Raw genomic sequence first — 18,893 nt, 5'->3', positions numbered from 1 at the left:
GTTCTACCTCCATTTTTCTGATCTGAATCTGACCTATCTGATCCTACTCCTGGGATCCCAACCCCCTGCTACACTAGGTTAAATACCCCCCAACAGAACTAGCAAAAGCCCCCGCAAGGACACTGGTCCCAGCTCTGCCTGGGTGCAGCCCGTCCGGTTTGTACAGGTCCCACCTTCCCCAGAACCAGTCCCAGTGCCTCAAGAATCTGAATCGCTCCCGGATACACCATCTCTCCAGCCACGTGTTCATTTGGTCTATCCATGGGCTCTTATCTTGTTAAGTAGCCTTATGTTTGGTATCTTATCAAATGCCTTTTGGAAATCCAAATATATTCACAAAATCACAGAATCACACAGTGCAGAAGAGGCCCTTCGGCCCATCGAGTGCACCTACACGTGAGAAACACCTGACCTATCTACCTAATCCCATTTCCCAGCACTTGGCCCATAGCCTTGAATGTTATGACGTGCCAAGTGCTCATCCAGGTACTTTTTAAAGGATGTGAGGCAACCCGCCTCCACCACCCTCCCAGGCAGTGCATTCCAGACCGTCACCACCCTCTGGGTAAAAAAGCTTTTCCTCACATCCCCCCTAAACCTCCTGCCCCTCACCTTGAACTTATGTCCCCTTGTGACTGACCCTTCAACTAAGGGGAACAGCTGCTCCCTATCCACTCTGTCCATGCCCCTCATAATCTTGTACACCTCGATCAGGTCGCCCCTCAGTCTTCTCTGCTCCAACAAAAACAAACCAAGTCTATCCAACCTCTCTTCATAACTTAAATGTTTCATCCCAGGCAACATCCTAGTGAATCTCCTCTGCACCCCCTCCAGTGCAATCACATCCTTCCTATAATGTGGTGACCAGAACTGCACACACTACTCCAGCTGTGGCCTCACCAAGGTTCTATACAAATCCAACATGACCTCCCTACTTTTGTAATCTATGCCTCGATTGATAAATGCAAGTGTCCCATATGCCTTTTTCACCACCCCACTAACATGCCCCTCCGCCTTCAGAGATCTATGGACACACACGCCAAGGTCCCTTTGTTCCTCAAGACTTCCTAGTGTCATGCCGTTCATTGAATACTTCCTTGTCAAATTACTCCTTCCAAAGTGTATCACCTCATACTTTTCAGGGTTAAATTCCATCTGCCACTTATCTGCCCATTTGATCATCCTGTCTATATCTTCCTGTAGCCCAAGACACTCAACCTCACTGTTAACCACCCGGCCAATCTTGGTGTCATCCGCAAACTTACTAATCCTACCCCCCACATAGTCATCTATGTCGTTTATATAAATGACAAATAATAGGGGACCCAGCACAGATCCCTGTGGTACGCCACTGGACACTGGCTTCCAGTCACTAAAGCAGCCTTCTGTCATCACCCTCTATCTCCTACAACTAAGCCAATTTTTAATCCTCCTCATAAAATTACCATGTATCCCATGTGCCTTTGCCTTCTTTATAAGTCTCCCATGTGGGACCTTGTCAAAGGCTTTGCTGAAATCCATATAAACTACATCAACTACACTACCCTCATCTACACACCTGGTCGCCTCCTCAAAAAATTCAATCAAATTTGTTAGGCATGACCTCCCTCTGACAAAGCCATGCTGACTATCCCTGATCAAACCTGGCCTCTCCAAGTGGAGATAGATTCTCTCCTTCAGAATTTTCTCCAATAGTTTCCCTACCACTGACGTGAGACTCACTGGCCTGTAGTTCCCTGGCTTATCTCTACAACCCTTCTTAAATAGTGGAACCACATTAGCTGTTCTCCAGTCCTCTGGCACCTCCCCCGTGGCCAGAGAGGAATTAAAAATTTGGGTCAGAGCCCCTGCGATCTCCTCCCTTGCCTCCCTCAGCAGTCTGGGACACAAATCACCCGGACCTGGAGGTTTGTCCACTTTTAAGCCTGCCAACATCTCCAATACCTTGTCACTCCCTATATCCTCCTACTCTTACAGTACTTGTAAAATAACTTTGGATTTTCCTTTATTTTACCTGCCAATGTTTTTTCATGCCCCCTTTTTGCTCTCCTAATTTCCTTTTTAAGTTTCCCCCTACACATTCTATACTCCTCTAGGGCTTCCACTGTTTTGCGGCCTCGGTATCTGCCATAAGCCTCCCTTTTTCTATTTATCCAATCCTGTATATCCCTCGACATCCAGGGTTCCCTGGATTTGTTGGTCCCACCCTTTATCTTTACTGGAATATGTTGGCCTTGTACTCTCCCCATTTCCTTCTTGAATAAGTCCCACTGCTCTGACACAGATTTACCTAAAAGTAGCTGCTCCCAGTCCACTCTGGCCAAATCATATCTGATCTTATTAAAATTGGCCTTCCCCCAATTTAGAACTCTGATTTCTGGCCCATCCTTGTCCTTTTCCATAACAACCTTGAATCTAACGGAGTTATGATCACTATCTGCAAAATGCTTCCCCACTGATACCTCTACCACTTGCCCGGCTTTATTCCCTAAAATTAAGTCCAGGACCGCCCCCTCTCTTGTAGGACCTTCTCCGTACTGGCTTAAAAAGCTCTCCTGGATGCATTTTAAGAATTCTGCTCCCCCTAAACCTATCACACTATGACTAACCCAGTTAATGTTGGGAAGTTGAAATCCCCCACTATTACTACCCTATTATTTTTACACTTCTCTGAAATTTGCCTACATATCTGCTCTTCTATTTCTCTCTGAATGTTTGGGGGCCTATAGTACACTCCCAACAATGTGATTGCTCCTTTTTTGTTTTTCAGTTCTACCCAAATGGCTTCATTTGAGAAGCCTTCTAAGATGTCATCCCTCCTTACTGCTGTAATTGATTCCTTGATCAATATTGTGATACCCCCTCCTCTTTTACCTCCTTCCCTGTCTCGCCTGAAGACCCTGTATCCTGGAATATTGAGCTGCCAATCCTGCCCCACTTTCAACCATGTCTCTGTGACAGCAATGACATCATACTTCCATGTGTTAATTTGTGCCCTCAGCTCATCTCATGTGTTAATTTATGCCCTCAATGCATACATTCGTTTCTTAAATATTAACCATTGCCTCTCCACCATCATGCCTTTCAATGAAGTTCCCCATATCTTAGCCAACTCATGCCTCATTCTTTCATAGTTTCTTTTGTTTAGATTTAGGACTCTAGTTTCGGATTGGACTACTTCACTTTCCATCCTAATGAAGAATTCTATCATGTTATGGTCACTGTTCCCTAAAGGACCCCATACAACAAGATTATTAATTAACCCCTTCCCATTGCCACAATACCAAATCTAGGATAGCCTGTTCCCCAGTTGGTTCTTCCACATAGTGGTCTAAAAAACCAAACGTACACACTCCAGGAATTCATCCTCCACAGTATTATTGCTAATTTGATTTGCCCAGTCTATATTAGACTAAAGTCACCCATGATTACTGTAACACTCTTGTTACGTGCATCTCTAATTTCCTGTTTAATACCGTCCCCTACCTTATCACCACTGTTTGGAGGCCCAGATACAATTCCCACTAATGTTTTCCATCCCTTGTTGCTGCTTAGCTCCACCCAGACTAATTCTACATCTGGATTTTCTGAGCCAATATCCTCTCTCACTATTGCACTGATTTCATCCTTAACTAACAACACCACCCCACCTCCTTTTCCGTTTTGCCTGTCCATCCTAAATATCAAGTACCCTTAGATATTCAGTTCCCAGCCTTGGTCAACCTGCAGCCATGTCTCCATAATCGCAATCATATCATATCCGTTTACATCTATTTGCGTTGTTAGTTCATCTACCTTATAGTGAATGCTCCGTGCATTCAGATACAGTGCCTTTAGACTGGTCTTTTTAATATTTTTACACTTTTTTTTGTACTAGGGTCCTATCTGCCCTTGTTTCCTCTGCCTTCCACTTTTGCTTTTTACTTTTCTGTCTTTCATTCCAATCTTTGTTTCCCTCTCTTGTGTCCCCCTGCTCAGGTTCCCATCCCCCCACCAGTCCATTTTAAACCCTCCCCCACAGTCCTTGTGAATCTAGTCTGGGTTGAAGTGTTTCTTGGCAGCCTCTAATTACCCTGTAAGAAGTGTGGTTGAGCTGTGTCCAAACACTAACAGCTTATCCTGGACACAGCTGGCTTAGCATTAGCTTTTTTTTTATTCTTTCACAGGATGTGAGCTTCACTGTCTGGGCCAGCATTTATTGCCCATCCCTAGTTGCCCTTGAGAAGGTGGTGGTGAGCTGCCTTCTTGAACCGCTGCAGTCCATGTGGTGTAGGTACACCCACAGTGCTGTTAGGGAGGGAGTTCCAGGATTTTGACCCAGCGACAGTGAAGGAACGGCGATATATTTCCAAGTCAGGATGGTGAGTGACTTGGAGGTGAACTTCCAGGTGGTGGTGTTCCCATCTATCTGCTGCCCTTGTCCTTCTGGATGGTAGTGGTCATGGGCTTGGAAGGTGCTGTTGAAGGAGTCTTGGTGAATTCCCGCAGTGCATCTTGTAGATGGTACACACTGCTGCTACTGTGCATCAGTGGTGGAGGGAGTGAATGTTTGTGGATGTGGTGACAATCAGGCTGCTTTGTCCTGGACGGTGTCGAGCTTCTTGAGTGTTGTGGGAGCTGCACTCATCCAGGCAAGTGGGGAGTATTCCATCACATTCCTGACTTGTACCTTGTAGATGGTGGACAGGCTTTGGGGAGTCAGGAGGTGAGTTACTCATCGCAGGATTCCCAGCCTCTGACCTGCTCTTGTAACCACTAAGATGCGCTAGATGTGCAGCCACAAACTGGGATCAGGCAGCGTTCTGATCACCTCAGTTTCTGCTTTCACTGACGTAACAGCCAATCCACTTCCAGCATCATGGAGTTTCTGGAATAGAAGAGCCGGTCAGAGGCTGGGAATTATGTGGAGAGTAACTCTCCTCCTGACTCCCCAAAACCTGTCCACCAACTACAAGCCACAAGTCAGGAGTGTGATGGAATACTCCCCACTTGCCTGGATGAGTGCAGCTCCCACAACACTCAAGAAGCTTGACACCACCCAGGACAAAGCAGCCGCTTGATTGGCACCACATCCACAAACATTCACTCCCTCCACCACCGACGCACAGTAGCAGCAGTGTGTGTACCATCTACAAGATGCACTGTAGGAATTCACCAAGGCTCCTTAGACAGCACCTTCCAACCCACGACCACTACCATCTAGAAGGGCAAGGGCAGCAGACACATGGGAACACCACCACCTGGAAGATTCCCCCAAGCCACTCACCATCCTGACTTGGAAATATTTCGCTGTTCCTTCACTGTCGCTGGGTCAAAATCCTGGAACTCCCTCCCTAACAGCACTGTGGGTGTACCTACACCACATGGGCTGCAGCGGTTCAAGAAGGCAGCTCACCACCACCTTCTCAAGGGCAATTAGGAATGGGCAATAAATGCTGGCCTAGCCTGTGTTGCCCACATCCATGAAAGAATAATAAAAGCCCCATGTTCCTTATTGTACACTATATTGTTGTATGCTGGCAATAAAGACTTGCTGAGGAAAGCATTAACTGACCTTTAGAAATGCAAATTGTACATACTGTGAGCCCTTGTTTATTGTCTGTGGCAGTCTCCTGAGTTTACTGTGTGATTAACTATTCTCTATTTATTTGTTTTGTGCCTTTGATCGAGGTGTTCAAGTCAGCAACCTACTGACTGCTAACCCAAGTCCCAATAGCTTTGCTCCATTGCAGTGAGCACAGAAGCAGCATCTCACCTGTGTGACCTTTTCAGTGACGTTATGGGTCCTCTCCTTTACTTTACTCGGTGCAATGATCTCTTTTTCTCCCGGGGATGACAGGATGAAATTTTCTCCTTTAAAATCCACAAAGTTGAGTGTGATTTGTGGGATTTTGCCAATAGTTTTATATTTCACCAGGTCGGAGTCAGAGGTGGAATTCACCAGGTTTGAAGTGACCTTCACATGATTCACAGCTCCTGTAACCAATTCACATTGGAAAGTTACAAATATAATTGCATTATTTCAACAAGGCTAGAGAGAGAAACCAGTAAATTATAGACCTGGTAATCTAACATCTGTTGTGGGGGCAATTATTTGAATCCATAATTAATGAAACAGTGACTGGACACTGAGAAATGTAATCTTATTAGAAAGCTACACGGATTGATAAAAGGTCAGTCATATCTAACCAGCCTGAATTTCTAAGGGAGTAACTAATGTAGTGGACAGGAGAATATCTGTGGATGTCGTTTATATGGGCTTCCAGAATACACTCAATAAAGTTCTACATAAGAGGCTGTTAGGTTAAATTCAAGCTGATGATTGAGCTCGTTAGGAGATTGATTTGATGGTGGGACATAGAGAGTGGCAATAATCAGTATACACTCACATTGGAAAGAAATGATGAGTAATTGTTCACAAGAGTCAGTGCTGAGGCCTCAACTGCACAATGAATTTATTAGCGACTTCAATAACACAATAGAGAACCATCGATCCAGGTCCACCGATCATGCAATGATTGGTGACACAGTCATCAGTGCAGTCAGGAGCAGAAACTTACAAAGAGGCATTGACAGATTAGGTGAATGAGGAAAACTGTGGATGAAGGATTTCAACACTTTTCAGCCCATTTTACACCGATAAAGGAGAGATCCCAGTATTAGTTAAACAGTGAAAAACTAGGAACAGTTGAGATCAAAGAGATTGAGGGCTCCATGTAGACAGATTACTGAAATGTAATGGTCAGGTACAAACTATCATTAAAATAACTCATGGAATGTTAGCCGTGAGAAAGAGAGGGTTAGAACAGAAATGGAAGGAGGTTTTGTTTCAGTTAAACAAAACCCTGTTTAACCACATCTTGACGAACAGAGTACAGTTCTGGGAATCACAGCATAGAAAACACTTAGTGGTCTAGGAAGCAGCAGAGCCCAAATTCACCAGAATGTAACCAGGGATCGAACAGGTGGGTTATGAGGAGAGATTGTATTCCCTGAATTAGAGGGTTCAGGGATGATCTGTTTGAGGTTTTTAAGGTTCATATGGGTAGATAGGTATTTTTCCAGTGACTGATGGAGTCCAGGACATGGAGACGTAACCTTCAACTCAGAGCCAGGCTGTTCAGGGAATAATTTAGGAAACACATTTGTCAGGAAGATATAACAATTTCCACAATGTTATTGGAATTTGCTTTGATGTAAGAAGAGAGGTTAGGTTTGAAATGTTAATTAGGTAAACATGGGGAAGTTTAGAAACATAGGTATCAAGGGAACATTTGCCTTTTAAAAAAGCTAGGCTAGATTTTTTCAAAAGAGGGAGTGAAATGTGTCACTTAGCCAGGTGAAGTTTAGAAACAGTGTGTTTATTTTTCCCAAAGATTACTGGCAAAACTTAGTGCTAGGAGAGGGTTTTATTATCAGGAAGATAAAGTCCAATGACACAGTGAAACAATGGGCTGCATCTTCTGGTCGGCAAACAGTGGGGGGCGGGGGGGATGCATCCTGACATCATCCCATGTCATTTAGACTTTCAGTTCAGCGGGCGCGCAGCCGAGTTATGGCCTTTGAAAAACTGATTAAGCCAATTAATGGCCCTGCCCGTCCAACCTTAAGGTTGGCACATAGGCTGGGAGCCCAGGCAGGCTTTTGAAAAAACATGAAACCTCATCCACGGGTGGGATCAAGTTTTATGAGGGATTTAAAAATTTCAGAGTATTTTATAATAAAAGTTATGGACATGTCCCAACTCATGTGACAGTGTCATATGAGGGGGCATGTCAGTAATATTATTTCTATTCTTTGAACTGTTTTTCACATTTGAGCCAATCTCCCTGAGGCAGCACTTTTCCTCAGGGAGATCTGTGAGCTCATTTGTGCGCATGCGTGAAAAAGCGTACTCCCGGCCCAGGGGATCTCCCCCTACCCGCACAGGGAGCGAATAGCGGACATCATGCCGGGCAGGCCTTAATTGGCCTGCCCACGTAAAATGGCGGTGCACCCCCAATCGGGGGTGCCAATCGGGAACCCGCCCACTCCCGCACATTCCCCCAACAGGGGGAAAACGTTGCCCAATGGGTATTTGCATTCAAAGAGGAAAATATGCATTAAGTAGTGAAGGCTGTGTGTAAGGGTAGGCATTTTAAGATCTTACAAGTGTGAAAAAGCCTTCAGCATCCATCCCTCAAGCTGATGTCTTCAAAGGGCTGAAGTGAAGAGAACTCACTGTGAATTGGATTGTTCAGGGATCATGTTTCTTTTCCTCGGTCTGTTTAAAATCTGTGTGTCTCACTGTTGCCTTAACGAAAGTGTAACCTGGAGTTAGATTGATTAGGGGATTTAGAAGTTATCATAGTAGTAATTTATAGATCTGTGTATGTATCTAAAATCATTTCTCTTATTAATAAATGTTTAATCTGGTTTTATAAAAACCTATGAGACTTGGTCTTATTACTACTGAATTCAAGGCATGCATCTTAAACTTTATACAAACTGCAAAACAAGTTGTGGCAGTTGTTTCAAGTTTCCCTTTGGGATTTGAGCAGCTCAGCATTTACCATCAGCTGTGCTAAAACACCTCCTTTAGATAAAGGTAATGGAACTTTGGAACTCTCCCACAAGATGTTTTAGAGGTGAGTTTAATTAATCATTTTAAATGGACAATCCATAGAGTTTTGGCAGATTCCTGTGAGATATGAGGTGTCATGAAAATATGTCATAATATTATTGTGATTTATTGTAAATTGCAGGTTAATAATGGGGTTTGGATTGGTTTCTCTGTGTGTATGTGTGTGTGGGGGTTTAACTGAATTGCAGACAGCTAGTCTGGAGCTTTTAATTTATCAAGAAGGAAACTAGGTTAGAAATGCTAAATATGTAAACATGGTTGAAGGTTTAGAATGTGAGGTGTGAGGAACATTTGCATTTTTATATAAACCAGGGTGGTGAATTTCAAAGAGATGGTAAAGTGTAGAGACTAAGCCAAACAGTGTGTTTATCTTTCCCAAAAGTTACTGATAATATGAGTACTATGGGAGATTTATGTTATGGAAAAAGTAAAGTTGCAAAGACAAACTGGAACAATGGGATTTACATTAAAAAGGGAGAAACATCTATAAAGGAGATGAGGTTATGTTAGGTCAGTATTTATTCCCCATCCCTAATTGCCCTTGTAAAGAGGGCATTTAAGAGTCAACCACGTTGCTGTGGGTCTGGAGTCACATGTAGGCCAGACCGGGTAAGGACGGCACATTTCCTTCCCCAAAGGACATTAGTGACCCAGATGGGTTTTTATAACAATCGACAATGGTTTCATGGTCATCATCAGACTTTTAATTCCAGATTTTTATTGAATTCAAATTTCACCATCTGCTGGGTCCCCAGGACATTACCCTGGGTCTCTGGATTACTGGTCCAGCGACTATACCACTGCACCATCGCCTCCCCGCTTGTCTAAGAGTTGAAGCTATAACTTTGGTTGGTTTATAAAAGGGAAATAAAGCTAAGTTAATGGAATTGACAAATAAATTACAATTAGGATGACCTGCAGGGGTGAGGAAATCAGGCATAACTGAAGGTATAGCACAGGATTTAAAATTCGAAGGAATCCCCGAGAGATTGAGTTCCCAAAGGGGGGGTCATTGGAACGGGATCAAATTCAGCTGGAAATGAGAAAACTGGAACTAGAGGCAGCAGACAAAGAGAGATAGAGAGAGAGAGAGAGAGAGAGAGATCCAGCTTAGAATGCTGGCAGTTAAAAAGAGACACCAGGAGGTGAGGCAGGGCTTATTTCCAGGTCAGAACCCAGTGGGGAGATGGTTAAATTTGTACAAGCTCTTCCAAAATTTGAAGAAAGAGGTGCCGAAGCATTCTTTATTTAATTTGAGAAGATAGTTAAACAGGTGAAATGGCCACAGAAAAACTGGACATTGCTGTTGCAATCCAGGTTGGGTGGGTAGAGCGCAGGAGGTTTATGCTTCACTGTCAGTTGAAATGTCGGTGAATTATGATGTGGTGAAAAAGGCTATTTTAAGTGTAAATGAGTTGGCTCCTGAGGCATATTGGCAGAAATTTAAGAATATGAGAAAACAGCCTGGGCAAGCTTATATTGAGTTTGCGAGAGTAAAACAAAGCAATTTTGATCATTGGATATGGGCATTAAAGATAGAGACGATATATGCAGCTCCTAGAGAAGCAATCCTTTTAGAAGAATTTAAAGATTCAATTCCTTCAGTAGTGAGAACTCATGAGGAGGAACAGAGGGTTGATTGTGTAAGACAAGCAGCAGAGAGAGCTGATGATTATGAGATAGTTCATAGAGCTAAACCTTTTCTCGTCACCCTTACAAATCAGAAAAGGATAGAAAGTGGGAAGGTGAAAGGAAGATGGGTAGTTAGGGAAGAGAAGGAGGTGGAAATTCCCAGGAAGTTTTTTTTCAGAATGAAAAGGAAGGTGCTGCAGACAGAAGTGCCTCTCAGAAATTGAGGTGTTTTCATTGTAATAAAGTTGAGTAGACAAAATCAGTGTGTTGGAAGTTACAGCGAAAATCTGTTACAATAATTAGAATAAAGAAAGGTTCTGTAAGTAAAAGTACTGTGGGTTCTGAGGTTCAGGCACAGGAAAAACAGTGGTTTGTGTACAGGTAAAACAGCAAGAATCAGTGATAGGTAAAGAATTGGGAATGTGTTCACAATTTACCCAAGGGAGTTCTGAGGAGCAGGTTGCAGAAGTGTTTAAAGATTTTGTATGTGAAGCAAAAGTATTTCCATCTGTACAGGGTAGAGTGAGTAAAGATATTAAAAATTTTAAGAGACACAGGAGCTAGTCAATCCTTAATGTTTTGAAATAGTGATACTTGTTGTTCAGAGGGAGTATTGAAGGAACAAGTGATAATAAGTGGGGGTCATGGAGATGCTAAAACTATCCCTTGTGGAAGGTAAATTTAAAAAGTAAGTGGAAAACAGGTGAGGTGGTTGTCGGAGTAGTGGAAAAATTGCCCATTGCAGACATTCAATTTATTTTAGGTAATCATATAGCTGGGTCACAGATGTCAGTGATGCCAATGATAGCTGAGCAGCCTGTGGAAGTGTTTTCAACTGAAGTGTTGCAGAGAGAGCATCCTGGGTTGTTTCCTGATTATGTGATAACAAGACACAGGCTCATAGGTTGAAACGGGAAGCTAAAAGGCAGGGAGAAGGTGTGTAAGTCCAATTAGCTGACACTGTTTTTGATAAGATTGTTCAGGAAGAAAGAATGGAGGATAATGCAGCTGAGGTCTTTAGTTCAAGGCAGTTGGTAGTTACAGAAAAATAGGCAAATAGGACAGTTATATCAGTCTACTCAGAAACAGAGGCAGAATGTATCCCAGAATGTTATTACCTTAAGGTTAATGAGAAAATGGTGGCTGTATCATGTTTCAGCAAATGGAGATGGAGGTACATCAGATTGTAATACCTTTTGGATATGAAAATGAGATTCTGAGAATTGATCATGAAATTCCAATGGGGGATATTTAGGAATTAGAAAGATTCAGCCAAAAATACAAAAACATTTTTATTAGCCTGGATTGCATAGGGATGTAGTCAAATTCTGTAGAACATGTCACAAATGTCAGGTGATAGGAAAACCACAAGCAGTGATTAAGCCGGCACCTTTAATCTCAATGCCAACATTTGAAGAACCTTTTACTAAGATCATGAATGATTGTGTAGGAACCCCCCCTAATGCTAAAAGTGGAAGTCAGTACTCACTGACAATAATGGGTGTGCCTACAAGGCTGCCTGAAGCAACACCTTTTGAGAAATATTACAACAAAGGGAACTGTGGAAGAGTTGACTAAATTTTTTACAAGGGATGGTTTACCAAAAGAAATACAATCACATCAAGGTTCAAATTTCATGGCCAGGATATTGCCATTGTGGTGCCGGGGAGGGGGAGGTGGCGGGGAGCTGACATGCCAATGCGAACACTGACGTGTGATGACATTGGGCGTGCGTCCTGATGTCATCACGCATCATTTCGACCTCTCGTTGTGCGGGCGCACCTGCCGAACTGTCAATGGCCTTTTAAGGCATTAAAAAAGTAATTAAGTTTACGAACAGCACTGCCTGTCCAACCTTCGGGCAGGTGAAGAGCCCAAGGGGCCTTCGAGTTTGTCAGGAAATCTCATCCACGGGCGGGATGAAGATTCCCAAAAGTTTTATAAAATAATTTAATAAATTTTGCTGCACTCACAAACATGTCCCAGCTCATGTGACACTGTCACATGAAGGGACATGTTTAAATAATTTTTTACCTTATTCATAACAAGATTAATTTATCAACTCAATCTCCCTGAGACAGCGCCATGCCTCAGGGCGATTTCTGTGCTCTTTCACACGCATGTGCAAACAGCACAGGCCCCAACTCTCCCACCTCCCCCCGCCCACACAGGTCCAGCTGATCACTACCGGCCGGGCATTACGCCGGGCGGGCCTTAATTGGCCTACCCGTGTAAAATGGCAGCGCACAGCCAATCACGGGCAACAATCAGCTCCGTGCCCACCCCCTCCCCACTCCCACCCAGCCTGCCCGACATTGGCAAGATTCAGCCCCATGTCACATCTGTTTAAGGCAGTAATGAACAGTTTGTGGGTAAAACAGTTTAAGTCAACAGCTTATCATCCGGAGTCACAAGGGGCTTTGGAAATATGTCATCAAACTTTAAAAACTACGATGAGGGTGTATAGTCAGGATTGTCCACATGACTGGTTGAAAAATTCCATTCATAATTTAAAAAGACGGCTTTGTTTTCTTATTACATCAACATTTCATAATACATCGACTAGTTTTTTAGTCTTTTTTTTTATTCATTCATGGGATGTGGGCATCGCTGACTAGGCCAGCATTTATTGCCCATCCCTAATTGCTCTTGCTAAGAGAGCATTTTAAAAGCTTACCACATTTCTGTGGGTCTGGAGTCATATGTAGGCCAGACCAGGTAAGGGCGGCAGATTTCCTTCCCTAAAGGACATTAGTGAACCAGATGAGTTTTTACAACAATCGACAATGGTTTCATGGTCATCATTAGACTTTTAATTCCAGATGTCTATTGGATTCAAATTTCACCATCTGCTTTGGTGGGATTCAAACTCAGGTCCCCTGGGTCTCTGGAACACCAGTCCAGTGACAATACCAATATGCCACCACCTACCCTAGAGAACTAGTTTATGGTCATGAGATAAGGGGACCACTGAAATTGATTCATCAGAAAATGGTGGGTCAAAATTCAGAAACTATTCTCCTGGACTATGTATCAAACTTCAGAGAGATATTGGACAGAGCATGTGAGTTAGCTAGGCAACACTTATAAAGATATCACAGCAAGTGATGAAAGTGAAGGCAGACAGGAAAGCTACAGCTCATAGCTTTGTTGCGGGGGAGAAAGTGTTAGTTCTGTTACCAGTGCTCGGGTGACTTGTTAAACGCAAAACAAAACAAAAATACCTGGAAAAAATCAGCAGGTCTGGCAGCATCTGCGGAGAGGAACACAGTTAACGTTTCGAGTCCGAATGACCCTTCAACAGAACTAAGGGTCATTCAGACTCGAAACGTTAACTGTGTTCCTCTCCGCAGATGCTGCCAGACCTGCTGAGTTTCTCCAGGTATTTTTGTTTTTGTTTTGGATTTCCAGCATCCGAAGTTTTTTGCTTTTATCTTATTTTTAAAGGCAAGGTTTAATGGGCCTTACAGGATTGAAAAGAAACTGAGTGAAGTAAATTATTTAATAAATACTCCAGATAGAAGAAAGAAGTAGAGGGTGTGTCATGTAAATATGCTTAAAAAGTACTTTGACAGGGAAGAGGAACAAAAGGAGGTATTAGTGGTGGTAGATAAAGAGAAGGTAGAAATGCAGGATTCTGAAATTGATTTTCCTCTAATCAAATTGGAAAATGAGGGAGTACTTAAAAATTTAAATGTAATATTGAGTTACCTTCAAAACAAGCATCAAAGTGATTTGAAGAAGCTATTGCAGTCAAAGCTATTTGTGGGAATAAGCCGGGGAGAACAAATTTAGCTACACATGATGTGTGTGTAGAAGTTTCATCTTCGATAAAGCAACTTCTTTATAACTTAAATCCAGTCAAGTTGTCATAAGGACAGAAAGAAATTGATTTCATGCTTCGAAATGATACAATTGAGTCTGGTTGCAACAACTGGAGTTCACCTATTATGATGGTACTGAAACCGGATGGAACACAAAGACCGGGTGTGGACTATCGAAAGGTGAATGCGGTGACAAAAGTTGATTCGTATCCTATACCACGGTTGTAAGATGGTATTGAGAAAGTGGCACAATCAAAGTTTATCACAAAGATTGACTTGCTAAAAGGATATTGGCAGGTACCGTTATCGGAGAGGACAATGGAGATATTGCTTTCGTAATGCCAGATGGACTATATCAATTTAAAGTCATGCCATTTGGTATGAAAAATGCACCTGCGACATTTCAAAGACTGACAAACAAAGTAATTGGAGGATTGAGAATTGTGCTGTTTATATTGATGACTTGATAGTTTTCAGTCAAACACGGGGGGAGCATTTATAGCATCTGAAAGAATTGTTTTGTTGATTACAAGGAGCTAATTCAGTAATGAACTTGGCTAAAAGTGAATTTGCAAAAGTGCAAGTTCCATATCTAGGCCATACCATTGGACATGGTAAGGTGGTCCCGAGAGATGTGACAGTCAAGACTATTGTGGATCTCCCAGTGTCTACGACAAAACGAGAAGTTTTAAGATTTCTGGGAATGAGTGAGTTTTACCAGAAATTCGTACCAAATTTTAGCCAAGTGGTTGCTCCACTGATTGAACTATTAAAAAGGAACAAGAAGTTTGAAAGGACCCAGGAGTGTAGAAGTTATTCAATAGTTTGAAAACTGTATTAACTACAACACCAGTTTTGGCTGTACCCAATTATACCAAGCAATTTAATTCGGCCATTCACACAACGATATAGGCATTGGGACCGTATTGTTACAAGAAGATGACACTGGAATTGAGAAACCAATGGGGTATTTTGCATGGAAGTTGAATGTACAACAAAGAAGATATTCAACAAGCAAAAAGGAGACTTTGGGTTTGGTGTTAGCATTGCAGCATTTTGAGATTTACATTGCAAACAATTTGTCAGAAACAATTGCTTATACAGACTACAATCCTTTAAAGTTTCTGGACAAATTTCGAGACAGAAGTGCAAGGCTATTCAGATGGAGTTTATCACTGCAACCATTTAATCTACAGAGTATACATGTGGCTGGACGAGAAAATCGAATTGCAGATGCATTGTCAAGAGTTTGAAGCTGAAAAGGGAAAATTGGACATTTAAAACCTGGTCATTGGACTGGAATGATTTCTTGTTGATACCAAGGATTTGCACATATATAGTTATGTTAATGCGTGCATCTGGTAATGTAATGGTACAAGTATATAGATAAGTATAGGAGGTAATGTAAGATGGGTTGAGAAAATGAAACCGTCTTTTTAAATTATGACTGTTCATTTTCCAGAAAGGAGAGGAGTGTCATGAAAATATAATAATTTTCATAATTATGTGATTTATTGTAAAGGTAGGTTAATAGTGGGGTTTGGATTAGTTTCTCTGTGTGTATGTGTGTGTGGGGGTTTAACTGAATCGCAGACAGCTAGTCTGGAGCTTTTGAGTTATCAAAAGAGAAGCTAGCCTTGAAATGCTAAATACGTAAACATGGCTGAAGTTTTAGAATGTGAAGTGTGAAGGACATTTGCATTTTTAGATAAACCAGAATAGTGAATTTCAGAGAGATGGTAAGGTGTCACACCTAGCCACAAGAGGCTAAGCCAAACAGTGTGTTTATTTTTCTCAAAGTCACTGATAACATGAGTACTATGGAAGATTTATGTTATGGAAAAAGTAAAGTTGCAAAGACATACTGGAACAATGGGATTTACATTAAAAAGGGAGAAACCTATATAAGGGAGTTGAGGTTGTGTGCAAGGGAAGATCTAACAAGTGTGAAAAGCCTCCAGCCTCCAGGTATCAATTTGCTGTCTCCAGTAACCGAAGCTAAGAAAACTCACTTTGAATATCACTGTCCAGGGTATTCTGTGCTTTGCCAAGGTCTGTTGAAATCTAATTTTGTTTTACTGTTGCCTTAACAGAGGTGTAACTGGGAGTCAGAATAATTGGGGGATTTAGGAGTTATAGTGGTGTTTTGTAGACCTGTGGATGTGCTTAGTCTTTTCTTTTATTAATAAATGTTTAATTTAGCTTTGTAAAAACCTCTAAGACTCGGTGGACTTATTACTACTGAATTCAAGGCACACATCTCGAAATAAAAATACAAATTGCAAAACAATTGTGGCAGCTGTTTCAAGTTTCCCTCTGGGATTTGAGCAGCTCAGCATTTACCATCCGTTGGCCATAACCGAGGGAATGTGGAACTCAAGGCAAGTCTATGGAGTTTGCACGTAAATTTGTGACGTGAATATTGGTTGAGTGAGTGGGCAAAACTGGCAGATGCAGTTTAATGTAGGAAAATGTGAAGTTGTTCACTTTGGCAGGAAGAATAGGAAAAGCAGAGTATTACTTAAATGGAGAACGGCTGCAGAATTCCGAGGTGCAGAAGGATCTGGGTGTTCTAGCACATGAGACACATAAAGTTAGTATGTAGGTACAGCAAGCAATTAAAAAAGCTAATGGAATGCTATCCTTTATTACGAGAGGGATTGAATATAAAAGTAAGGCTGTTATGCTTCAGTTATACAGGGCATTGGTGAGACCACACCTCGAATACTGTGTGCAGTTTTGGTCTCTTTATTTAAGGAAGGATGTAAATGCATTGGAGGTGGTTCAAAGGAGATTTAGTAGATTAGCCCTGAGATGAGTGGGTTGTCTTATGAGGAAAGGTTAGTCAGACTGGGCTTTGTTTCCACTGGGGTTTAGAAGAGTGAGGGGTGAAGTATATAAGATCCTGAACAGTATTGACAAGGTGGACATGGAAAGGATGTTTCCTCTTGCTGATGAGTCCAGAACTCGGGGGCACTATTTTAAAATTAGGGGTTAGGATAGAGGTGAGGAGAATTTGGTTGAGGTATTAAATGAATACTTTGCATCCATCTTTACCAAGGAGGTAGATGCTACCCAGGCCATGGTGACAGACGAGGAAACCCTGTCACTGGAAGGGTTCAAAATTGATAAGGAGGAAGTGTTGAGTAGACTGTCGGTACTTAAAGTCGACAAGGCACCGGGACCGGATGAGATGCATCCAAGGATATTGAAGGAAGTGAGAGTAGAAATTGCAGGGACACTGGCCATAATCTTTCAGTCTTCCCTAGACTCAGGGAAGGTGCCAGAGGGCTGGAGAATTACAAACATTACCCCCTTGTTCAAAAAAGGTTGTAAGGATAAGCCCAGCAATTACAGACCAGTCAGTTTAACTTCAGTGGTGGGCAAGATTCTAGAAACAATTATTCGGGATAGAATTAGTAGTCACCTGGAAAAATATGGGTTGATAAGGAAGAGCCAGCATGGATTTCTAAAGGGGAAATTTTGTTTAACTAACTTGCTGGAGTTTTTTGAAGAGGTAACAGAAAAGGTCGATGAGGGTAATGCTGTTGATGTGATGTACATGGACTTTCAAAAGGCATTTGATACAGTGCCACACAACTGACTTGAGAGAAAAGTTATTGCTCAGGGAATAAAAGGGACAGTAACAACGTGGTATAAAATTGGCTGAAAAATAGGAAGCAGAGGGTAATGGTCAATGGATATTTTTCAGGCTGGAGGAAGGTTTGTAGTGGGGTTCCCCAGGGGTCGGTATTGGGACGCTTGCTTTTCCTGATATATATTAAAGATCTAGATCTTGGTGTGCAGGGGACAATTTCAAAGTTTGCGGATGATATGAAGCTTGGGAGTGTTGTGAACTGCGAGGAGGATGGTGTGGAACTTCAAGAGGACATAGACAAGTTGGTGGAGTGGGCAGATAGGTGGCAGATGAAGGTCAATGTGGAGAAGTGTGAGGTAATGCATTTTGGAAGGAAGAACATGGACAGGCAATATAAAATAAGGGGTGAAATTTTGAAGTGGGTGTTGGAGCAGAAAGAGCTGGGTGTATATGTGCATAGATCATTGAAGGTGGCTGGACAGGTGGAGAGAGCAGTTAATAAAGCATATAGTATCCTGGGCTTTATTGATAGGGGCACAGAGTACAAGAGCAGGGAGGTTATGCTGAATTTATATAAGACACTTGTTAGACCTCAGCTGGAGTATTGTGTACAGTTCTGGGCACCACACTATAAGAAGGATATGAACACATTGGAGAGAGTGTAGAAGAGGTTTACAAGAATGGTTCCAGGGATGAGAAACTTCAGCTATGACGATAGATTGGAGAGGTTGGGACTTCTCCTTGGAGAGAAGAAGGCTAAGAGGAGATTTAATAGAGATGTTCCAAATCATGAGGGGGCTGGACAAAGTAGATAGGGAGAAGCTGTTCCCACTCATAAAAGGATCAATAACAAGAGGGCACAGATTTAAAGTGATTTGCAAAAGAAGCAAGTGTGACGTGAGAAAAAACTCTTTCACACAACAAGTGGCTTGGGTCTGGAATGCACGGCCTGGAAGTGTGGTGGAGGCAGGTTCAATTGAGACATTCAAGAGGGGATTAGGTCATTATTTGAATGGAAACAATGTGCAGGGGTACAGGGAAAAGTCAGGGCAATGGCACTAGGTCATAATGCTCATTTGGAGCGCCGGTGCAAACACAATGGGCTGAATGGCCTCCTTCTGTGCTGTTAAAATCCTGTGATTCTGTGACATAAGCAGAGCATCCATGATCTTATTGAATGGCGGAGCAGGCTCGAGGGGCCAAATGGCCTCCTCAT

General features: G+C 42.3%; 1 protein-coding gene across 1 annotated transcript in view; it reads right to left on the bottom strand.

The window, feature by feature from the left end:
- The window catches only part of LOC144680072 (voltage-gated inwardly rectifying potassium channel KCNH2-like), a 156,153-nt gene that overhangs the window by 87,432 nt on the left and 49,828 nt on the right, over positions 1–18,893 (bottom strand). Inside the window, exon 5 of the mRNA XM_078541222.1 lies at positions 5,756–5,976. Within this exon, the coding sequence (XP_078397348.1) occupies positions 5,756–5,976 (221 nt within the window). The remainder of the gene's footprint in view (positions 1–5,755; positions 5,977–18,893) is intronic.

Source organism: Cetorhinus maximus, chromosome 4 (assembly GCF_964194155.1).
Source record: "Cetorhinus maximus chromosome 4, sCetMax3.hap1.1, whole genome shotgun sequence".
Lineage (NCBI taxonomy): Eukaryota > Metazoa > Chordata > Chondrichthyes > Lamniformes > Cetorhinidae > Cetorhinus > Cetorhinus maximus.
The sequence above is the reverse complement of the archived record's forward strand: the minus strand, read 5'-3'. Positions and strand labels throughout refer to the sequence as shown.